Source organism: Manis pentadactyla, chromosome 16 (assembly GCF_030020395.1).
Source record: "Manis pentadactyla isolate mManPen7 chromosome 16, mManPen7.hap1, whole genome shotgun sequence".
Taxonomy (NCBI): domain Eukaryota; kingdom Metazoa; phylum Chordata; class Mammalia; order Pholidota; family Manidae; genus Manis; species Manis pentadactyla.
Window position 1 is genome coordinate 38,532,660 of NC_080034.1, and position 23,554 is coordinate 38,556,213.

A 23,554-nucleotide genomic window follows, 5' to 3' on the forward strand; every position below is an offset into this window, starting at 1 on the left:
TACCATCCTAGTCATGGGTCCTTCATAGCAGCTGGCTTCAAAAATTTTTACCTTCCTACTCCTTAAAGATTATATAAGAACTATGTAGCACCTTGCAAATTTTTAAGGTGACATATAATATTTTTCATTATTTGTTTAAAACTTAATAGTTACAGAGAATGGATGTACTTTCTATTTTTAAGATATTGACATTTTAATATAAAACTACTATATTACCCCTTTAAATGTATTGACTCAAACTGATGCTCACCATCCTGTCTTAAAAATACACAAACAAGCTCTTTAGCAATCAAAAATTTTACATTGTTTATTTTTCTCCTTGTACCTGTATTTCCATGCTACTTTACCCTAGAAATCTAAACATAACATATTTTTATGTTTGATGTTCTTTTATTGAGAACCATATCATACATCTCTGCAACCAAAATATGTATGTACATTGGAATTCATGAATTTTTTAAGTTTCACGTAATTATAAAGTTCTAAGTGAGAAATTTTCTTCAGGTTTGAATGGCCATTACAAATATTAGTAATAGCCAATTGATCCAAACCGCATAAATATTATGATTTTCATTAGTATTAAACATAAATACAAAAAAAATGCATTGGAAGAGTATTTCTTAATGAAATGGATGGGCTACTTTTTTCCCCCACCCAGTTCATATATACACAGTTGAACAGTATTTATTGCTAGAATGAGACCGCATTCAGTATCAATTCTAGCCCTGTTTTTTCATTTGTAAGCTGAGAAAACTTGTTCACATAAACAGTTAGATGGGAACTGGGAGAGTTTTAATACAGCAATGGCATCTGAATTGTTTGCCCCACAAAATCACAGACATCTATTATTAAAAAACATCATTAATGATTTTTCAGCTGACAATGCAGTTAAGTCCTCCCAGATCTTGAAAGCAAAGATTTTGAAATCTCCCAACTTGAAAACAAAAAGAATTTGTTGTCCATTTTGAGCCATTCACTTTCTCAGCACCCACAGTCCTACACCAGAGTTTCAGATTGTTGCTTTGTTTATAGTGTTCCAGGAATTTTACCCCCCTGTATAGTCCATTATTAAAGATAGTGGATGGGTGGCTGAAAAGTAGGGAAGGGGAAATTATGAAAGAGGAAAGCAGTTTTGGTAAAGAGAACATGTGGAAGTTGAGGATCTGCAAATTGATTTTCTTAAAACTCCCTGTACGCTAGAGATACCCCACTCCATTAGAGGGCCATTGATCTTCTCATCCAATATACATAATCCAGACTTCTTGTGCCCATAAACGTTATGCTTCTTTCTACTTATGTTATTCCCATGTTCTCCTACTCTCCTTTCTTACTTAATAAAATTTTGAGGGCCATCCTGAATCCAAACTGCTACCTAGTGCTTCCCTTTCTTTTCTGAATTCCTACCACACTTATGAGTTTGAAGCTCACCTCTCATCCCTGTAATACACATCGTGTTATACTGGCAGCTTTGTTTCTTGGTACTTTAAATAGAATGTAATAAAGTTCCTTGCAGTAGAGTTTGGTGTGCTTGCAAAAAAGATGAACTCTGATATCAGACAGTACATAAGTTCGAGGAGGGCAGGAATTCTGTTTTCTTCTGTTCCATGTAGCCAGCACCTAGTATAATACCTGACATATAATTAGAGCTTAATAAATAATTTGTTGAATAAATGGACTTGAGTTTGAATCTTAGCTACTTCATCACTTTAAAGCTATGAGACACCCAGTCATTCATTTTAGAATTCATGAATGAATGAATGAATGAATGAATTCAACAAACAGTTGTTGCATGCATAGTAAGAGCCATGCACTGCGCTAGGCACTGGGCACATAAGTTGAAGATGTGTTCCTGCCTTCAAGGAACTCAAGGATCTAGTTATGGAGGCTGTTAAATGAAGTATGGTGGGAAGGACAGCCAGTGTACAGGTCCAGAGGAAGAAAAAGGAGGTTGCTGCTATTAAATCTATAAAGCAGAGGCACAGGAGGCCCTCCTGGGCCAGGTCGTCCCAGGCCTTGTATGCCACATACAGGAATGTGAACTTGACTGTCCAGGGTACCACTGAGAGGCTGGAAAGTGGGAAGAGTCAAGGACAGATCTACATTTTAGAAAGTCATGCAGGCAGCCATGGGGAGAATTAGCAAGGAGACCCAGTTACTGCTCCTATCTAGTTGGGAGGTGAGGAGGGCCTGAGTAAGGCAATGGCCTTGAGACATGGCCCAAAGGGGATGGATTTGAAAGTGACCAAGAAAATTCAATCAGTTGGATTTAGAGACTGATTAGATATGGGACAAGAAGGATAAGCAGACAAAAGTGAGCATGCAGAAGGAGAATACAAAGGCCGTAGCTATAGTGGCTGCCATGAGGATAGAAGGATAGATTTGAGAGTTTGAATGAGAAACAATCTACTGGATTTGATGATGGATTTTGCATGAGGGGAATGAGAGAGAACAAGTCACCAAGGTTCCCAGTTCTCTGTCTTAGGTAACAAGGTCAGTGAGTTGGATAAAGTGGGAAGAGGAGCAAGTTTGGAAGGCTTGGGCAAGTTACCTGACCTCTCTGAGCCTCATTTTCTCCACATGTTAAATGAGACTAATAACATCCACCTCTCATGGTTGCCATGGGAATTAAATAACCTGGGAAATTGCAGGGCATAGAATAGATGCTCACTAAACACTTTAGGGTAATGCTAATCATAGTGCTTGCTCATGTGCCAAGGCTGGTACTCTCATCATCCCTATTTTACCAGCATGGGAACTGAAGCACAGAGAAATAAAGAAGCTTGACCAAATCACCCAGTTTGTAGGTGGCACAGCATACTTCCCTAGACACTGCACTATACCTTATTCCTTCTGGGACCTATAACTGGACGTGAGGGAGGAAGAGAGGAAATGACAGGAGAGATGGACAGCAGACCTGATCAGTAATTCATTCCAAGAACAGTTTTTATTTGGAAATGTGCCTCCACAACTTGGCAACAGTCTCGGGGCAGATGGCCCCTGGCTTGCTTGTTTACTCTTTCCCAGCCCAGGACACAGGGTCCTTGGGGTTAAGGCACAGGGTGATGTTCTCCAGGATCAACATCCCAGACAGCCTCGGCGGTCTGCGGCCTGGGCTTGGTGCAAGAACTGAATTAGATTCCACTGTGGACTGTTTCATGGTTGGAGGGCCTGGGCTCCTGGCACCAGGACCTCAGCTCCTTCTGCAGGGGCCGGTGTCACTCACAGGCCAGCTGTGGCCAGGTCCTGGTGGGCATGAGGTCAGGGGCAAAAGGCCTAGCAGAGGCTAATTTTCTGGTGCTGGGTCCAGTTTATCTTCCTGAGGAGTGGAAGCCGAGATGGGAGCTTCAACCCCACCATTGAGGGACTTTTGCTGCTCACTGCTGCTGGGTGAGGGGGTCCTGTTGTCCCGGGATCCCCAGCGGGTCAGGCGCTTTAGGGAGGAGTCACGGCGGGCAAGCAGAGGGGGCTGGAAGCCCGTGAAGGAGCTGCTGGTGGTAGGACGCTTGTCTGGCAGAGAAGGGCAGGCGTGAGTAAGGGGAAATGTGTATGTGAAGGGCAGGGGCTGAGGGGCCTTGCCTCAGCCACTGGGGGACAGGAGAACCTCCTGACCTTCAGTTCTAGGCTGGCCTCTGTAGATCCAGAGGTATCCCTTTCTCTCTCCCTTCTCCCTCCCCACTCCAGGGAAAGCTCCAGGGGTCCACCGCTTCTCACCTCCAGGCTCAATTGGATGCATGAGCCGGTTCATCTGGACATTCCAGTGTTTCACATTGGTGCTGGCCTGGCGCAACTTCCGCTGGGCAGCCTGTGGGGGCAGGGCCAGTGGGGAATGGGACAGAGTCACTATCCAAGACAAGGTGTCTTGACCTTTTCATGTTCACAGGCCCCTTGGAATCTGACAAAGGCTATTGATCATCTCCCCAGAAAAACTTGTATATGTTCATAAAGAGTTACAGATAGGAACAGAGCTGGCATCCAATTTCAGGGGACTCATGAACCACCAAAGGGTAAAAAAAAATCACGGTATAGTTTCCATTTATTAACCAACTAAGATGTGCTAAGTATATTTACTATCTTATTTAACCTCCAGAGCAGAAGTTAGCAACAAAGAATTGGAAAAGACATGAAGCTACGTGCCCAGGGACACACACTGGACTCTAAACCTGTGTATCACACCACCTCCCCAGGAGCTAACGCAGAAGCCTCTGCAACGATGTCCACCCAGTCCTCGACAGTGGTTGTGGGGTGGAGGAAATCACAGAGGAACTTTCCTTTTCTCTGTTACATATTTCTATATTTGAACCTTTCACAATGACCATGTAAGGCAACAAAGCAGAATAAAATAATCAATATTAGTAAAAAGGAAACATCAATAATTTTAAAATGAGAAAAGATCCCCTCTTCTATGGAGATTAGGGCTCCTAAAATGGAGCCAAAGTACAGGGACAGCAAGGGGCTTGTAAGAGTAGAAGAAAAATTTTTGCCCAGATTAGTAATAATGATAAAAACAGCAGCTAATGTTTCTTCAGCACTTACTACAAACTAAATATTCTGTATTATCTCACTTAAAATCTTTATTATAATGCTATATAACCAGTCTGCTTTCCCAAACGAGGGACTTGAAACTCAGAGGGGTTAGGCAATTTGCCCAAAGTCACACAGCCTGCGTGACTGAGCCAGGAGTTGCGGGAAGGCTCCAGAGCCTGCCCGTTAATGTGCTCACGCCACCGGCTTCCAGCCTCTGCCAGCCCATGTCTCACCTCCACGTCCTCGTCGGCCCTTTGCCGGTTCTGCCGCACCTCCTCCAGCTGCTGCTGGGCCTGCTGCAGGGAACGGCTCTGCAGCGCCATCTCCTGCTGCAGCTCTTGCTTCTCCTGCTGGGCCCGCTCGATGTAGCGCTCCTGATGCTCCTTCAGCTGCAGCAGTTGCTTCAGTTTCTCCTCCTCCTCCTCCAGCAGTCTGCCAGACGGGCACTGTGTCGTCTACAGAGCCAAGGCACCTCGCAGGTGCTCAGCAGGTAGGACGGTGGGGGAATCAGGGAGGGGAACCAGAAGGGGCCCCTGAATCCTACCTGGTCTGGGCTATGCGCACCGCCTCCTCATCCCTCCGAGCCTTCACCTCCAGGTGCAGGGCCTCCTGAAGCCTCTGCTGCATCTCCTCCAGTTCCTTGATGCGCTGCCGCTGCTGGGCTGCCTCCTCCTCCTTCAGCTCCATCTCAGCCTGCATGGAGGCCCGGGCCTGCAGGGGACAGAGCCAGATCAATGGGGGCTCCAGGGAGGTGCCAGGCATGCTAGGCCGGCCCAACTATCTACCTCTGGGTGAGAGTCTGGGTAATTCCTTCATGTCGGGATTTTACTGATCTGATCCGTTTCTGAGATTCTGACTCAGGCATTTAATGATAGAGAACAAATGTTATATGGGAGAAAGGGGGCTCAAGTTGTCCTTCCTGCAACTAACCTTAATAATAATTATTATATATTATAATAAAGTCCGGTCCTAGGGAGTGATTATAATTGTTACAACAAAACTGTTTCCTCATTTGATCCTCACCATACCTCTATGAGCAAAATTCTATTAGTATCAACATGTCACTAACAGGTCATTGAGACTCCGGGAAGCTAAGTAACTTGCAGAAATCACAGGCCTCCTAAGAGGCAGAGCTGGTATTGAATCCACGTTATTTGTGATCCAGATTTAGATCTCTTAAATCCTAAATCTAATTGCCTCTACATGCCTTGTCCGCCTCCACTTTCGTTTCTCCTTACCCCCCATCCTGCATTTCCCCAAAGTAGTTTCATTGTAAACTCAGATCAAGTCTAGTCCAGCGTTGGTCCAAACTCATCCCTAACGATGCTGTCTTTAGCAGCCCCTCGGTCCAAGCGCCTCCCCCAAGCAAAGGTCTCCACACCCAGCATTTAGCGCCGGCCCCACCCATCTATCGGCTCAGGTCCCGCCTCCTACCAGCTGTCATCTCAAGCCATCTCGCGGCCAGGGTGCTGCAGTCCTTATCTTCCTTATCCCACAGGTCCTGACCTGATACAGGTCCTGTCCAGTATCCATCTTTCAAGCTCACCGCAGTCCCTCATTCCAAGCCCCGCCTCCACACGTACCGCTCAGCCCACGGGCTCCGCCCCCGGCCTAGGCCCCGCCCCCACCATCAGCTGCGGATTTTCGCCTCACCTCACCCCTCAGTCTACCTCCTCCGCCCAGGGGGCGGGCCCTACCTGCTCTGCCTCGCGCAATTGGCCCTCCAGCGCCTGCTGAAGCTCCAGGTGCTGGCTGCGACGCCTATCTTCCTCTTCTTGCAGCAGGCGCTCGGCCTGCCGCTGCGCCTCTTGCAGCAGCTCCAGCTCCTGCAGCTTCCGCTCCTTCTCCTCCTGTAACTGCTGCAGTCGCAGTAGCTCCTCTTCCTTGGCTGCCCGGCGCCGCTCCCGCTGCTCGCGCTGCTCGCGCCGCTTCTGCTTCAGGTCCTTGTGCAGCGACGTCTTCCCCTCGGCCTGGAGCCGGATCGCCGTCTGGATGGCTGCGGAGGTAGCCGGAGGGGGTCAGCAGCGGGGCCTTGAGGTGGCCCACTGCTAGAAAGGGGTCTTAGTAGTTGCTCGAGTACAGCCACTGCTGGAAAGTGTTATCAACCCCTTTCACAGATGAGGCGACTGAAGGCCCAGGCTGACCCAGGCCACCCAGCAAGCACTCACCAGCCGTCCACTCCTGGCGCTGGCGCGTGTCTGAGGCGCTCATCTCATATGTGCGGGAGGCTGTCTTCACGCAAAACATGCAGCGCTTCCCTTCTCGGTCGGGCAGCACCTGGGAGAGGGCAAAGGCTCTAGACAGGTTGGCTTCACTGGGGTCAGGGCCGCACCTGTCCCGGGGGTGCTCCAGCTCCGGCCTCTACCCCTTATGGCTGACCATCTTCCCTAGGCACCCCTCCCACTCTTCCAGGAGCCTGTGTGATTTGGCTTAGAGAATAATTAGAGAGAAACTTGTGTCCCCCCACAACTCTTGTGGAATTGGCTCTGTGAAGGTGGGATGGGGCCATTTCCATCCTGGTACTTTTCCATGGGGTCTAGCACAAAGTCACTAGTCAGTATTTATGCAGATCATGCTCACACACCTCCAGCGACAGGGTCCTTACTATCCAGACCATTCATTTTCACATAGTTATGCTTGTAAAGAAAGTTCTCCATTCATTCATTCCACAGTTATTCTGAAGTGTCTACTGAGTGCCACTCATTGTTCGAGGCATTTGGGATTCTGAGGTGTACCTAACAGAACTGCCTTTGCCAAGTTTACATTCTAGTAGAAAGTAAGCATCATTTTATTCATTCCTCTTACCCAACCTTGCCAGGCAGGCATTGGTAGCTCCACTTTACAGAGAAAGAAACAGGTTCTAAGAGGTCCAGGAACTTGCCCAATTCACACTGCCTGTTCATGGTGGAGGTGGGATTTCTGCCTAAATCTGTGCTCTTTCCACAGTGGCACCTGTTTCCTTATATGACAAAAACGGACAGATTCTAGGATAGCTATAATAATATATATATTTTTAATGTATAACAAAAAGTATTGGCGAGGATGTGGAGAAACTGGAACCCTCATACACTGCTCAGTGAGAATGTAAGACAGTGCTGCCACTACAGAAAACAGTTTGGCTGCTCCTCAAAAAGTTAAACAGAATTACCACATGATCCAGCAGTTCTACTCCTAGATATGTACTCAGAGAAATGAAGACATACATCCACCCAGACACTTGTATATGGATGTTCAAAGCAGCACTATTTACAAAAAGATGGGAACAACCCAAAGTCCATCAGTGAATGAATGGACAAAGTGCACTTTTTCCCCTACACAACGGAATATTGTTTAGCCACAAAAAGCAATTTGTCACTATGGCTTTTGTCCACTCACCCTTGTCCTGACCCCCTTGCCTTCACACCACATTGGAGAGCCCCAGGGCCCTGAGGTGTGCTCCACCCTTCACCGCTCCCCTCACCTCCACACAGCACTGTGCATCCAGCGGGATGGTACCCCTTTTCTCCTTGCACTCTTCACTCCCAAAATAGCAGAGGCAGCTGGGTTGCAGCTGGAACCAGCGTTCTGCCCAGTTCCTCCTCAGGTGCCCTCGCTTCCACAGGTAGCCCTGCCAGCCAAAGCAAAGTCAGAGGTTTTGCTGGACCCCTGTTCACCTCTCTTTGGGGTCCTCCCCAAGTTCCCAGCTTGGCCTGACCTGCTTCAGGACATCTTGGATCAGTTCCTGGTACACCTCATGGATGGCCATGCTGAGGGCGTCCCGCCCCACACCTCGCAGACAGCGGCCTGAGTTGAAGAGCTCCAGGAATTGCCAGACACTGAGCCCCCCGGTAGTCTGGGCTGCCTGGGCCTCCTGGGCCAGCAGCTCCTCCAGCTCACCCATGCCCACCTCCAAGCTCATGCTGCTGAGCACCTTCTTCAGCAAGTATTCTACCTGGATGGGGAGAAAGATTTGGTGACTACAACAGGCAGTATCACCGGTGCCAACACCAGGGGGAGCTCCCATCTGGCTCCCAGAGGCTGAGCAGAGGTGACCTGGGGTGGGGGAAGCAGACCAGGGTAGAGATTTGGGAGGGGACCCTGGAGCCCCAACCCCAACTCAGGCATCCCCTCCCACTCTCCAACCTCCAGTCCCACTCTTTTCTGCCTGAAATTAGGGGCAGGGTAAAGATGGGAATCGAGGGCTGGGGGTCAGGCAGAGGCAGCAAATCATAGAAAATGTCAGAGCGCATACAATGGCCTCTTATCCAATACCCTCACCTTGCAGATGACAAAACTGAGGTACAAAGGGGCAAGTGACTTGTTCTAAATCATACAGCAAGTTGGTGACAGCCAGAACTTGATTCAAATCTGAAACCCATTTGAGTCCTTATTCCAAGCCCTAAGCCCCAAGCCCCAATCCTGTGGATCTTTCCCTTAGGGGAGAGCAAGGGGATTGGGTGTGGGGGTAAGCAGGGCAGGGACAGGAAACCTGTTACAGAGGAACAGGAAGTGGTGGTTGGGGTACATCCTGCTGCAGTTTGTTCACTCTGCATGTTGATTACAGCAGCAAGCAGCCTTCTGGCCTCTGAGAGGCCATGTGGCCCTGACTGGTAGGGGTCTAGCAAAGGTGCCCAGCTGGGTGTAGGTGTAGATGGACACATGTCCCTCTCCTGCCCCAGTAGTTTCTTGGGAAACTCTCTCTAGGGCTACCAGTCTGGGGACTACGAGATACCAGGTGGGAGTAGGGTGGGACATACTAGTTCAGGGTTCAGGTGGCTCCCCTCACCCTTCCCACAAATAGAAGCAAGGACACAAATCTGAGTGCAGTTAGACATGCAGGACTTCCTGTACACACAGAGGCCCCTACCCTATATTCCCTAAAGACCTAAATTCACCCTGGAATCTTCACAGCCGCCAAGAGAGCTTAAGGGTCAGGAGAAGGCTGAATGGACAGGGGAGAGGTAGAAAACAGAAGGAGGGTGCAAGCTGACTGGCAAAGGGGGACATCTGTCCTGGCTTCTCCCATGAGTTGGGGAGATAGGTGCAGATTCCAGGCCTCTACTCCCAGAATGCCCTCTCTGGGGCCCTGAGCTGAGTCTGCCCTGGCTCTCCCCCATATCATAGAAGACAGGAAAGGAAAATCTGAAACTTGGGCCAGACTTGGTAGCCCACCTGGAGTAACTGGAGAGCTGACTCCTCATATAGCAGCCTTTTCAGATTGCCACAGTGCTTAAAATCCTGCCATTTGAATGTAAATATTTTTATTTTTAAATACCCAGTAATATATCAGGCATTTACACCTCTGTGTATATAGAATTTGCAGATCATTTTCCTTCTGTGAGGGCTAGCAGAGCCCTGAAGGAAGGGTAGTTTTGGTTCTCCTGGGAGAAGGCACAAATGCTCTGATATGGGCAATTCTAGGCATCTGGAGACAGCTGGGTGTGGACAGGTACCAGCAGAGAGAGGCAAAGAAGAAACAGGTGCAGGAAAGTACAGAGGCGATTTAGCCTCCTTCAAGGTTTTGCTAAGGCCTGGCCCCAAGTGATGTAGTCCTTGGGGCTGCCCTCACCCTTACCTCATCAGGAACCATGATCAGAGGGTACTTGTCCTCAGACAGGAAGTTGAAGAGGCACCAGAGGCGGAAGGCATCCTGATCGGAGAGCATGCTGCTCCCGTTGCTATCCACCTGATAGTTCTTCTTGGCCGTCAGGGTCCAGCACAGTTCATCGAAGTGCTCCTTAATGAAAGCCCCCTCCTCCACCTCCCACCAGGCCTGCAAGTCAGCCAAGAAGGCTGCCCCATTCCTGTCCTACCAGCAAACTAGGCTCCAGCTGGTTTCTAGGGTCACCTATTCCCCTGCTCCCCACTTTGGCAAGTCCAGGCTCTAACTTGAGGAATCCCTGAGTTGATTACCAGACAACTTGTTTTAACCACCCTGCAAGCCCACCACTCTCCACCACATCCATACCCACCCAAGCTCCCTGCCAGCAGAGAAAGTCTAGTCAGCCCAGGAGAGAAAGAAGGGGAAGCCCAGAGTGGGAGGGGGAATGGACAGTCAGGAAGAATCTGAGAAGACAGTGACCGCTGGGAGGAGCGGGCTGGGGGGGCAGCACGGGGGAACTGGAGAGCCCTTTGTAAAGGTTACAGTTGGAAGTTGGAGGTGGGCGTAGGCAAGGATGGGTGGCAGGTTAAGGGAAGGGAGGAGGCTAGGATAGAGATGAGGGAGATTGAGGGAGAGTTAAGGGGGCAAGTGGCTGGGGTATGAAGGATGGAGACGGGATAGCAAAGATGGACAGATGGGACAGAAGTGGGAATTTACACTGGGGAGGAGTTCGGGTGCTGGCCCGGTTGAGAAGTAGGGAGAGGTCAGAGGTACCTTACCCCCAAGTTGGCCCACCTTGTCCAGGATGTACTTGTTGAGGTAGGGCATGTATCCCTGGCTGGACACAGGGCCATCGTCATCATCTCGGAAGTGCTCCTCCAGAGCCACGGGGTCATGGGGGATGTGTAGGACTGTGTACAGGTTGTGGGACAGCACCTAAGACAGAGTGGCAGTTTGCCTTCCTATGTCCCAACCAAAACTGGGCCAAAGGACTGCTCCCACCTCTTTGCTTGTCCCCACCCCTGTCCTGTCTAAGACCTCTGCACACATAATTTGATTCGATCATAGCTAAAGTGTGCACATACATATACTGGAATATTATCCAATCACAAAAAATGGAATCTTGCTATTTGTGACAACATGGATGGACCTTGAGGACATTATACTAGTGAAATAAGTTAGAGAAAGGCAAGTACCATATCATCTCACTTATATGTAGAATAAAAAAAAAATACACAGACAGGGAACAGATTGGTGGTTGCCAGAGGTAGGGTTGGAAGCAGGTGAAATGGGTGAAGGTATAGACTTCTCATTATAAAATAAGGCATGGGGATGTACTGTACAGCATGGTGACTGTAATTAATAATACTGTCCTGTATATTTGAAAGTTGCTAAGAGTAGATCTTAAAAGTTCTCATCAAAAGAAAAAATATGTTTTGTATCTACATGTGGTAACAGCTGTTACCTAGATGTTGTGATCATTTCACAGTATATACAAAGATTGAATTCTTATGTTGTATACCTGAAACTTATGTCAATTATACCTCAATACAAACAAAAAAACTAAAACATACACTTACTGTGTGCTAAACACTTTATATATAATTCACTTTATCCCCATAAGAACTGTTAATATTCCCACTTTAAATATGAAAAAAATCCTAGGCCCTGAGATGTTAAGTCACTCACCCAAGGTCACAGAGCTGGTAGAGCTGGGACTCAAACCCAGGAAACCATGCTTTAGCCACTTCAGTAAGTAGGGGTGTCCTCCTTCTACAGACAAGGGCACTGAGGCTGAAAGGATTCAATAACCTGCCCAAGGACCCACAATCAAGAGTCTGGGATTCAAATTCAGCTCCACAAATCCCAAAGCCCTCGGGCTTACTATACTGCTGGGTTGTCTGCAGAGAGGTTGCCTGTCACTCCAGGGCAGAAGCCCACAGTTTAACAGAGCCTCCATCAAAGATTCCATGTTCAGACTGCAGGGTGCCTAGCACCCAGGTGTGTCTGCTCAGGGAGGGTATGTGCAGTTCCAGCCCTTCTAGTTGGAAGGGAGCTGGAGAGGCCTCAGAGAAGGATCATAAATAATGATCTGTGGGATGTGGAGGACAAGGCCTAACACGGATGGCTGCCACAGTGGAGTGGAGGAAAAACAGGGGTTGGCTAACAGACCCATGACCCTAGAATAAAGAGTTCAAACAAAAAGTTTGAACAAGGAGATCAGGAAAAAATAAAATTGCCTTGGGGTAATTCTGTTAGAGCGGTTATCACAGACAGTGACCATTAAAATAGTCACTCCTGCACACCTACTATGTGCCAGTCACTGTACAAGGTGCTTTGTATACCCCATGTCTAATCTCCACAACTATGATACACATTGTTACTCGTTTTTCAGATGAAGATAGCAGGGCTTGGAGAGGTCAAGAGTAAACGGCAGAGCTGAGGTTGGAACCAGAAGTGCCCGCCCCTGAAGGATGCCTCCCTATTAAAATACTGACCCTGAGCCTCTTTCCCCAACTAGACTGTGAAGTCTGGAGACAAGGTCTCTGTTCATTTTTATGTCCCACAGCACCTATGACTTTTTCTGTACACCAAAGGCAGTAAATAAACGCTGTATTCAAGGGCTGCTTCCTCCACCAGCAGTTAGCCTTGGAATCAGTTCCTCTGAGGCAGGAACTGGCAACATCTCAGATGGCATGTGTGCCAAGTCTTCATTTCGTTATTCTCTTGTGTGAGAGGATGGGGAGAAAACAGTGAGACTTCTCCCCAGTGTTTTCCTGGGCCTCAGGTTCAACTCAGCAAAGTATGAAGTTAGGGGGCCCAGTAAGGGGATTGGTGTGCTTCTTCCCTCCCTTCCCTCTGGGCAGCCATCGCTGGCCCCTACCCCAGCCATCGTTCCCATGCTTTTTAAATGATCTCAAGTACCGTCTTTGGTTTTGCTTTCTCTTGTTCCCGAGGACATCTGAACTTCTTTCCTGATAAACTCTGTTTGCCTTCCCTTACTCCCATAATGGAGGCTTGACTTGCCTTTGAGAAATCCCTCTCCCCCATTCTTAATACCTGTGGTATTGACCATTTGCACCTCTACCCGACCTGGCCTCAAGGGCAGGCACATTGGAAGCCATGGTGATTGGTCAAGGACGAGCATGTGACCAAGTCTCAGTCAATGAGAATCAGCCCTAGGACTTTTGCTTCCTCTAGTGGAAAAAAGATAGGCTTTTTTCACAGGATTGTTAAATGGTTAGAAGGTAAACTCGTTCACCCTCTGAGCCTCAGTTTTGTTGTCAGTAAAACAGGAGAAGATACCCGCCATGCAGAGGGGCTGGGAGGAGGGAATGAGAGGATAAATACAGAGTGCTAGAGTTAGGTCCACACAGAGCAAATGTTAGTTCCCTTTCTGCATAGCAATTTTTTACCTAACAAATTGACTTAGTTGCAAAAGACTGATAATATCAAGTACTGAGGAAGTTGTGGAGAACTTGGGGCTCGTGTTCCCTACTGTTTAGCCATGAACTGGAAGTCTTTCTAGAGGGCAAGAATCTGCCAAAGTTAAAATTGGGCATGACCCCAGCATTTCTAACCATCCAACCTGCAGATGCTCAAGGGAATAGAGCTATGTGTACAAGAATGTTCACTGAAGCATTATTTATAATATGAGAAATTGGAGACAGTCTGAGGCTCCTTCAACAGGGCACAGGTACATCATGTCAAGAAACTATGTGTGGCTGCAAAGGTTTTACTTCTGCCACATGTGTCCTCACAGGCAAGTGATTTACCTTTTCCAAGACCTTAGTCTCCTCTGTGAGGATAAGAAGGGGGCTTGCTCCATAGAGTGCTTTGAAATAAAGAGCTTAGCACAACACCTTGTACATAATGTACTGCTTAACAAAAGTCATGAATTATTTTTATTATTATATTTGTATAAACAGACATGCAAAGAGATGCATAATATACAGGCAGGTGAAAAAAAAAAACAAGCTATAGAATGCGATGTCGGTAAAATAAATATGTGTGCAGAGATTAGGTTGAACCATATCAAACTATTTCAGTTGGTCAAAACAATCATGTTGAAGCAATTTCATATGGTTCAACTTAATATATTTATTTGTAAATAGAAAAAAATCTAGAAGACTCGGCAAACTGTTAACACCTATCACCCCACCACCCCTCCCCAGCTGAGGGAAGGAACTTTTATCTTAACATTATATTTGTCTTTGAATTTTTAAAATCAGTAACATATTTTACTTTTGGAATAAACTTCATTGTCTTTAAAATTATATTCTTCCACACTCTGATTTTCAAACAGGAGCATATATTGTTTTTATGACAAAATTTTAATAAAACTATAGAGATAAAAAACATAGGGTTCCATTAACTGCTGTTATTAATATACCCTGTTATTAAGTTGATCTGTAGTAACATTCTTTTGCTGTTCCTGTTTGTGTGAACATTTCTGGGTGCTCTACATTCCTTGAGGGCAGCAAGGACTCTAATTTCAACCCTGACTCCAATGTCCTCCACATGATGAATGTTTTTGACTAACTCAAGTCTAGCTTAACTGCTCTAATGGTTTCCCCATGTGACCTGGCCTGATGGACTTTCTCTGACCTCAACCTTCTTGCTCATTTCTCTCTGGCCCTCATGACATTCCTCAGGCCAGGTACACTCTTGCCTCAGGGCCTTTGCAATTGCTATTCCTTCAGTCTGACACATTCTTCTCCCAGTTAATGGCATGGCTCACACCCTCTCCTCCTGGTCTTTGCTTAGATGTTACTTTGTCAGGGAGGGCTTCTCTGACCCTCTTGCTTAAATATATAACCCCATCCCCTTTATCCCCCACACTCCCTATCCCCATTTCTGCTTTATTTTCCTCCATGTTATGTATCATCTTTCATCACGATACATTTTTACTTATTTTATCATCCCTGTTCTCTGACAGCACAAGAAAGTCAGCACCACAAGGGTGGGGATTTTCTGTTTTATTTACTGCTGTATCACTGGGTCTGGAACATAATGGACAGTCAATAAATATCTGTTCCCCAGTGAATTTAAATGCTCCATGGAGAGCAGCAGGAAAAATACAAAAGTCAGATAGACATGGACTGAATCTGAGCAAATTAACCTCACTGGGCCTCAGTTTTCACATCTTTAAAAATGTTCAAGGAGATAATGTAAACCTCCTCCCACCCCAGGATGGAAGCTGCCACACAACAGCACAGTTATTTGAGCTGTTCCTCTGCTTGGTTCATTTGCCCACACTGTCCTCTGAGACCTACCTTCCTCACCTGTACCTTTTGCCAGTGGAATCTCAGGGGCCCAGGACAGACAGGCCCAGACCCCTGTGAGCTGTCAGGTGTCAGGAAAAGGAATTAAAGGTGACACTCAGGGCTCAGGGCCTCTCCCCAGAGAGCTCAGAGACCTCAGACTGCCAGGCTTCCTGTGCCTGGGTGCAGGTTGGGGCTGGTGGTGGGGAAAGGGTGTGACCAGAGGAGGGTCACGCTGGAAAGGAAGTGGCAGGGGTGGAAGCTAGCCTGAGCAGGAGCTCACTGCTGATGTCAGTGAATCCACAACTCTGGAAGGAGGGACTCATTATCCTCCTTTTACAGATGAGGGAATCAAGGCTCAGAGAGGTGAAGTGTCTTGATCAAGGTCTGACTCTAGAGCCCTACCCTTGATCTCTGTGTTACACTGGCTCTGGCTGAGCATCAGAATGACCTGAGTGAAACTGAAATAAGCTGGGGCCTGCCCAGACCTACTGACTCAGAGTTTCCAGGGGTGGGGTCCAGGTGTCTCTAGTTTTCACAAGCTGCCATTTGGGCTCCCTCAGGGACTCCCACAGTCTTACCCAGGCAGCCCCTGACCTCTGGGGTGGCGGCCATTAACCTTGAGAAGTTTCCATTTATTCTGTTTTCTCTGGAGGCTTGTGGCGTGTGGCTTTCCTCTGGAGACTGGGAGTTCCCTAAAAACTCGAGTGCAGGGGCCAAACCCATGCTTCTATAACCCCTGGCCTTCAGTAGATACAAATACAGGAAGTTTGGAGGTCCATAAAAGCACCAAGCAATGACTGTAGAATCAATAATCTCTCTTCCCTGGATGGCCTATAGTCTTTAAATGTATCTAAGCGTTAAGTGATTCTTTAAAAATATACAGATATTTTTAAGAGTCACTGAATGTATTTTTTCTCAGCCAGAGAGTACTAATAAGTAACTACTATCATGAGGGAGGAACACCAGCAATTTTAAAAGGTGGGAATCTCTGGATTAGCTGTGCGTCTGCTGAGAGTAACAAGGGGCTAGAAGGGATTGGGTGTGGGCATCAAAGGAAAGACAGAGGCTCAGAAAAGGGAAAGGAGAGACTGTATGAAGGGTCAGTTTCACCTGCTTGATGTACTTTTTAATATTTATTTTCATAGGCTAGCTGAATAGCTTGGTGATCTCCAGCTTAACCCTCTGGCTTTATAGATGAAAAACTGGAGGTTCAGAGATGGGCAGTGATTTGCCTAAGTTCACCTGGCTAGGGAGCAACATAGGTCTAAACCTTTATGGCTCTGAGTCAAGTGCTTTGCACATCAGTAAACATCCTGCCTCTTCCCGCTATCCTAGCCCAAGGACACCAGCAGTAGGTAGGGTCAGGGCAAGGCTGATGATCCCAGCCAGCAGATTCCTGGACTGGAGTTGTTAACTTCTCTCCACCAAGGAGAAGTTTGTGTCCCTTTCCAGAGGAGGCAAGCCTGAAGCTCAGGGACTCTTGGTGGGCAAGAGACCCTCCCCGGGCTCCAGGACTCCTCTGAATGCCAGATAGAGGCTCAGGAGCCTGGGAGACCTGGAAAAGCCAAGAAGGGAAAGGCCCCAGTTTGCGTTCTCTGCTTCCCCCTGCTCCTGACAGTCAAAGGGAAGTGCTCAACCCGCTGCCTCCTAAGATCTATCAAGCTGGAGACACACTGTTCCATCCATACCCCCAATTCCAGGTCCCTCACCCCAGGCCTGGCAGGGAGGAAGAAAGCCAAATTCTCAGCTGATCCCCCACTAGGCCTGAATTCAAAGCTGCTCCCTTAGGGAAGAAGTGTGGCCCTTAGGTGACCCATCATTCCTAAGGTTCCCCTCCCTGCAGCTCTGTCAAGATTGCTGCTCATGCCTAAAATTCTTTAGGGCAGGAGTTCTGGGGACCCTGCAAAAACTCATAGTCCTCAGCTGAGAAATGTGTTCAATCTAAATATCTCCTGGGCAGAAGTGCCATTCCTATTGGTCTACTTTTACTATTCTCAACCCAGCTGGACAAAGCCACTGTATTTTCTACAAGAATTCAGAGAGGAAAACTCATTGGATCTCTTCCCCAAACCTTCTCTTCTCTAGAGAAAACAATGAGTCAAGTGCTCATTGGGGTACTTGCTAGAGGACTTGCTGTTCTTCCTCCTCCCTCTGGCCTCATCACAGCTTTGCCCGGCACCACCAGCAGCCCTTCCACCAACATGTCAGGGACCAGGCCACAGGCGGAGCATGCTCTGGGCTGGCTCAGGTCTCCTTCCTGGTCCCAGCAGGGACAGACTAACTTCAAGTTCTTTTCCCTTGTCCCCAAATCTTTTCAGGGGCGAGGGTGGCCCTGCTAGCATATCTCACTCATCTGCTTCTTCCTCTGACTCCTGACCACTTCTCTATTGCTTTTTTGCCATTCCGGCATCCCCACCCCCAACACTATCACTACTTCCTGTTCCAGTAACCCACCACTGGGAGATTGGGATAGCAGTGCCTTCCCTGTCCTTCCCTCCTGTGCCATGGGCCCTACTATTCTGCCCCACCTACCACCTGGCCCAAGATTCCCACTGCTAGCTCAGATTCCCAGAGTGAACAAGTTTTCTGTTCAGTGGGGGAGAAATCTACCATTGATCCTGTACGACCAGAGAGGCTGCTGGCCATGGGCACCATGTGAGCTGTAATGTGGTATAGAGTGGACAGTTCAAGTATGCAAGCTCTCCATGGAAACTTAGGTGCAAATACTCAACCTGGGTGGGTGGTGACTGGGCAGCAATCCAGTAGAGGCCAAGATGGAGGCTCAAGCTAGGAAGCCTTACTGGCTGATAGCACCAGGAAAAGGGGAAACACCTGAAAGCTATCTCCTCCATATGAGGGGCACAGAGGGCCTGGAAAGGTCACAGGGGCCATAGATAGTGGAGAGGGGAAAAACACCTTGGAGAAAACAGAGGTTGGGATTGTTCCTGCAAGGCATGAAAGAGGCAGAGTGGGAGGGGAATGTAGGGTATGGAATTTCTGTAGGGATGGATTTTGGATCATCTGTTTTTCTTCTGTCTGTACTGAAGACCCTACTAGAGGACATGATTGATCTGTAATGAAAGGATTTCAGTACAATGAAAGGAAGAAACTGCCTGCTGGGAAGCTCTCCCAGGTGATCAAAAGTGTTAGTGGGCTCTCCTTCTTGGGGAGTCAAGAATCATTTACGGGATGCTCACAAGCATGGCCAAAGCATAGATTATGGAAAAGGACCAGTTCGGGACCTCCAAGCTCATCTTGCCCAAGTTCAGCAAAGTAGGGGACTGCAGTGGGAATAGGGCACAATGCGTATCCTGTCCACTCATCTCTCCCTTGGTCATTAAAAATGGGGATTTCCTTGAGACTGCATCCCTCTTTTGGGGGTGCCAAAAGGGAGGAATTTAGGGCCAAGCCTCATGCCAGGCACATAATTGGTGCTCAATAAATACTTGTAGAGCGAATGAATGAATCCCTAAGGCAGGTTGCAGACAGCTGAAGCCTACCCCACTCCTGTTTCCCAGTGTTCCCTAATTCCAATGGTCTAGGGACTTGTTTCTTCTCCACTAATTATGGTGGAGAGGACAGCACTAACCTAGGACTGGAGGAAGAAAGAAAGAGAAACTTTTTGGCCTCAGAGGAATTTCTACGGCCAAGTAATGAACTTTTGGAAAATCACTGATGGGGCTCTTCCTGGGCTTAGATTCTACCTTCTCCCTATCTGAGGCCTAACGTAATAGTTTTCCTACCTTGTGTGTGTGGGGAAAGATAGTGAGCTGGGCAGCAGTATAATAATGGGGTCTTCAATCCTTGCCCCTTCTCAGTTCTGGGAGACAGGGTTCAGAGGGGCTGACAGACCCAGCCTGGTTTGGGACTGAGAGAGGCTCTTTAAACCTCTCTCTCTGGGAAGGAAGCGACTGACAAGCATTAGTCAACTGTCTCTCTTCTAAGCTGGGAGGCAGCAGCAAGGAGCAGGGTGCTTGACTCTGGGGAGATGTATGCTCATCTCACAGAGTCTGAGACAAAGCCTGGCCTGTGGCCCTCAGAACCCTGTGATGCCAACTCCACCCTCCCCAAAGCTGGGGGCAAGGCTGTGGGCAGTGGCTCTGCACATACCTCCCTGGGGCCTCTGGACAATGGGCAGCAGCATCCACCAGACCAGGTTGCCCCAGTAACCTAGTACTGACCCCTCACCCCAGGCCGTGGCCTCTGGATGGCTGGGTGCCCCGGGAATAGCAGTGTTCACGCCTGGCGCCCAGGAGGCAGGCACAGTCTGGTGAGGTATGTCTGCTGGCCTCCCCTGGGCCGCGGGTGCACCTCACCTTGAGCTGGGACTTGGAGACCTTGCCGCTCTTCTCCACATCCAGGGCGGTGAAAGCATACCAGATGGACTTAAGCAGCTCCTTGCGCAGGGCCATGGCTGAGGCGCCCGCCCGGGCCAGGGGCGGCTCTGACACCGAGATCCGGTTTCAGGAAGTGCAAACGGCTGCAGAGACCGCAGAGAAGCCATGGCGCGGAGCGAGAGCTCCACCTGCCTGCTCGCGAGGACTCCCTGTGCAGGCGGGAACTGGCCTGTTGCTCTTGCAGTGCCCAGTGACCCCATGCCTTGCATGGGAACTGGGGCCTAAGCCCCAGAAAGCTAGATCCCGGTGCTGTACAGCCTGCTTCCCTGGGTATGAGGCCCTTTAAAAGCCTCCTCAGCCCAGACCCTTCTGGGCTGCCAGGGCTCCCAGAGGCAGCTTGCTGAGGGCAAAAGCAGGCCTATCCCGACTTTGGAGTCAGGAGGGGCAGGAGGGGATGAGAGGAGCCTGTCCCAATTCCACTTACTGGGTGGGAGGCCTTGGATAAATTACTTAACCTCCTTGATCAGTTTCCTCATTGGTAAAGCAAGAAAAATACCCACCTCACCAACTTGTAAGAAGGCCTGAGAATGGACATAAAGCACAGTGTAGATGTGGATAAAGCCCTCCTTTTAGTGCCATCTGACATTACTGTGGTGGTAGGGCTCCTCCCAAGTGGAAAACAAAGGCAACAACACAAAGCTGGAGGAGGAACTTGGCCAGGGCACCTCTCCAGATCAGGCGGACTTGGCACGTGACTTGCTGCCTCCCCATCCTCTGGGCTTTGGCTTTAAAACACACTCTTGAGCTTTGCCTACTCTAGGGCTCACTGGCCCCGAAGCACATGGGGGAGAGAGTAGTGGTGGAGCCCACTTTAGGTGTGTTGGCACAGGAGGCTTGGGATTTAGGAACCTCCATAGCAGTGCTTCCATTTCTTCAGATCCATTGCCTGTGGTGGCTGGGACATGCCCCTGCCAGGAACAGTAATCATGGGCATTGAGGAAGCCTGCATGGGCAATGGAGACAGGAGACACCCCCCTCCCTAGGGGCTTGCTGAGCCCCCTCTGATGCCAAGGAGCTGCTGCCAAGAGTAAGCAGGAGCTTGCTAGGCATCCCAGGAGAGGATGCCTGAGTGAGAGAATTCCATTCCCAGGTGGTGGGAGGAGCTTGGGGCACATCCACCACACCAGAGAGAGGGAACAGGCACCAATCCCTACAATGTTCCTGTGCAGGAGGGGACAAAGCCAGAGAACTTTCCAGCAGGTCCCTTCCCTTGTACCCCTTCCTTTCCCCTGGGGCTGGTCTGGTCCTACCACACTCTTCAGTATGCGCTGACTGTGGCTTTGGAATTCAGACACCCAGGTGGGCACCCTCAGGGCTGGGAACCAGTGCCAGACTAGCAGAGGCATCAGAGACCCTCGGTAACCTCAGCAAAGGCACCCCCTACCCTAACCCCAGCACGGGGTTCTGTCCATGTGGGGCAGCTGTGTGCAGTGTGGATGTGGGGGGTGGGAGAGGCTGGGTGTGGAGGGGCTCTACTGATGCAAGGAAAGGGTGAAAATGAGCTCCTCCACCCCAACCATCCTGAGGCCTGAGGTCCAACAAGAGCCTAGAAGCAGTGGTCACACTGGTCCTGTTTGGCCACCCTGGAGCCCACCTATTGAGCTGGGCAGGAAGCCACTGGCAGCCCCTCAGGGCTTATTTCACACGCGGGCTTTCTCCCAGCTGTGCCCCTGGAAGGCAGTCCCACCAGTAAAGCACGGAGGCTCAGCAGGGTTTGTACTAGGAGAGAGGACTAGCAGCCTGTTTTGACCAACCTTGCCACCAAGGCCCAAAGCTTAAAGGATGGAAGGAGGAATCCAAGTGGAAACCTGGAACTTTTATTAAGTAGTGATTCACCCATTTGCCACCACCTCCCAGAGCAAGAAAAAAATTATCAAAATGGAATTTAAAAAACAAACCAAATTAAACCCAATCCCCAGAATGTACAAGGCTCCTCCCCACCTCTCCACTAGAGGCTGGAGGGCAGCTGGGGGTGGGGGTGCTGGGCACCTTCTCTCCGGCCACAGGCTCCTGAGCAATTCTGACTTCAGTGGCAGGAAGACCCTGCTGCCAAGTGGCCAGGCATCTTGGCTGCCCTCTGGGGAGGCGGTTATTGCTGGGAGGGGCAGGTCTGGTCCTGCTCCGTCCCTGTTGGGCTGAGGAGCTGTCTGCCCTGCCCTGTCCTCTGGTGGGCAGTGACCAGTCAGAGTGAAGGACTGGTCTCCACAGCAGCCCCAATCACTCCTAGAAGTGGGGTAGATTGCGGGCGGGAAGGCTGTTCTCTGGAGGGAGGAGGGTGTGTGCCCCGCTGACTCGGAGGGCAGGATGCTCCAGTGCAGCCCGGGGATCAGGCTAGGCCTCCTTAGCTCCTGAGGCTGATTAACTCTCCAGCTGCCAGCTGCCAGCTCTCCTCTTAGGCAGGGCCCCTGTCCCCTTCAGTTAGACCATTTTCCTGCTGCCTTTTGGCCCTGGAGACCTCGTGGCCACCTTTCATCATGTCAGCCACAGCCTGGGCCCTTGGAGGCAGGGATGTCTGTGTGGCATGGCACCTCCTCATTGTGGGGTGGGACCCAGCCCTCTCAGGCTCAGCATCCACTCTCTGACTCTGTGCTCTCCAGTGTCACGGTGCCATGCTGCATGGTGGCAGTGGCCACGCTGATGGCCTCCTCTAAGGTCTGCTGTTCTTCCAGCTGCAGCAAAGGGAGTGGAGAAGGAAGGAGAAAGTGAGACCCTCACTCCTAGATTCTAGTGGTAATACAGTATGTGGTCTACTTTTTTGAATTCCCTCCATCCATGCTGTGCCACACACCAAGCACTTGGTAGGGCCGTCCAGAACAGGAAGTTCACTGATAAAGAGTCCTCCTAGGCTAGGCACGTCCAGGGGGCCAACAGAACACCTGGGTCAGAGAGATGGGCTTGCTCACAGAAGGGAAGGACTAGTTGGAGAGGCTCTTGGTAATCACCTACTTCAGTCTCCTTATTTTCCTGATGAAGAAAAGGAGACACTAAGAGATGAAGGGCTTGGACAACCAGGTAGACTGCCATCAAAGTTATTCTGAAGGACGGAAGGGGCTTCACCACTCCACCTCAGTGAAGAGAGAGCCTGAGATAAGTATGTGGATGTAGGCAGAAAGGGATTTGTCCTCTGACATTTTGAGCCAAATGCCCTTCTCTTCAAGATCGCCATCTAATTCCCCTCCCTTTCTTTTTCTCTGGCTGAGGGATCCTCCCAGACCTCTACTCACCTGCACTGCAATGTGGGTTCCGTTGGCTGTGGCTAATAGCGCCACCTGTTGATGGTGAAGGGATGCTACACTTGGGTCTTCAGCCACCACAGCCCCAGAGGTAATGATTGTGACCTGAAATAGAGAAGAACAACCCCATGTACCTTACTCTCCATCCCCCAATTCAAATAAAAATCCCTCCAAACAAGGTGGCTGTAAACTCAGAAGGATACAATTATTATGAGCCAGATTAATTAGCTTGGTGCTCAGAGCTAAGAGGTTTTGTTTTTCTCTAATCTACAGCCAATTTAATTTAGGGATTTTGAATCATACGACAGAGCTGTAAAAGGCCCAAGAGATAATTTTGTGCCTTCACCTGAAAATGGACTGAAGTCCATGAAAAAGTAACTTGTCTATGGTAGCAAATCAGAGGGGTGGATCAGATCTAGGAACTCTCTCTTGACCCCCAGTGAAATGTTTTTCCAAAAGGAGAGTTGCTGATGGTCCAGAGGCACTGTGGGTGGGGAAGACCCTTTTTTTGTAGGGGAAATCTTGGTCCTTGTAAGAAGGCTTGACTAGTTT

At 49.2% G+C, this 23,554-nt stretch overlaps 2 protein-coding genes across 6 annotated transcripts in view; both read right to left on the minus strand.

The window, feature by feature from the left end:
• Positions 1-2,925: 2,925 nt before the first annotated feature.
• On the minus strand, positions 2,926-20,365 carry DEF6 (DEF6 guanine nucleotide exchange factor). 2 transcript variants are annotated; one of them, XM_036920087.2, is made up of 12 exons: positions 20,270-20,365; positions 19,689-19,852; positions 10,901-11,041; positions 10,079-10,264; positions 8,219-8,455; positions 7,985-8,131; positions 6,693-6,801; positions 6,222-6,520; positions 5,069-5,235; positions 4,758-4,956; positions 3,712-3,802; positions 2,926-3,507 (listed from the first exon to the last, which is right to left on the minus strand). In XM_036920087.2, the coding sequence occupies exons 2-12, from the start codon at positions 19,782-19,784 to the stop codon at positions 3,284-3,286; spliced, it is 1,896 nt and encodes a 631-aa protein (XP_036775982.2). In that variant the 5' UTR covers positions 19,785-19,852; positions 20,270-20,365; the 3' UTR covers positions 2,926-3,283. The 2 variants fall into 2 exon arrangements, with proteins under 2 accessions (XP_036775982.2, XP_036775983.2); XM_036920088.2 differs by lacking the exon at positions 20,270-20,365 and having other exon boundaries at positions 10,079-10,153; positions 19,689-20,268.
• Positions 20,366-21,564: 1,199 nt separating this feature from the next.
• ZNF76 (zinc finger protein 76) overlaps positions 21,565-23,554 on the minus strand; it is a 29,476-nt gene continuing 27,486 nt past the window's right edge. For all 4 annotated transcript variants that reach the window (XM_036920097.2, XM_036920098.2, XM_036920096.2 and 1 more), the window contains 2 exons: positions 22,994-23,107; positions 21,565-22,438 (listed from right to left, as the gene is read on the minus strand). In XM_036920097.2, coding sequence (XP_036775992.2) covers positions 22,334-22,438; positions 22,994-23,107 — 219 coding nt within the window. In that variant the 3' untranslated portion in view covers positions 21,565-22,333. The remainder of the gene's footprint in view (positions 22,439-22,993; positions 23,108-23,554) is intronic.

Bases quoted from the DNA above. Each gene is read 5' to 3' on its own strand.
- DEF6 (XM_036920087.2), bottom strand. From the start codon at position 19,784: ATGGCCCTGCGCAAGGAGCTGCTTAAGTCCATCTGGTATGCTTTCACC. The intron at 8,456-10,078 runs GTAAGGGTGAGG...CTCCCCATCCAG, and splicing joins TGATCATGGTTCCTGATGAG to GTAGAATACTTGCTGAAGAA. The intron at 6,521-6,692 runs GTGAGTGCTTGC...CTACCTCCGCAG, and splicing joins GCGCCAGGAGTGGACGGCTG to CCATCCAGACGGCGATCCGG.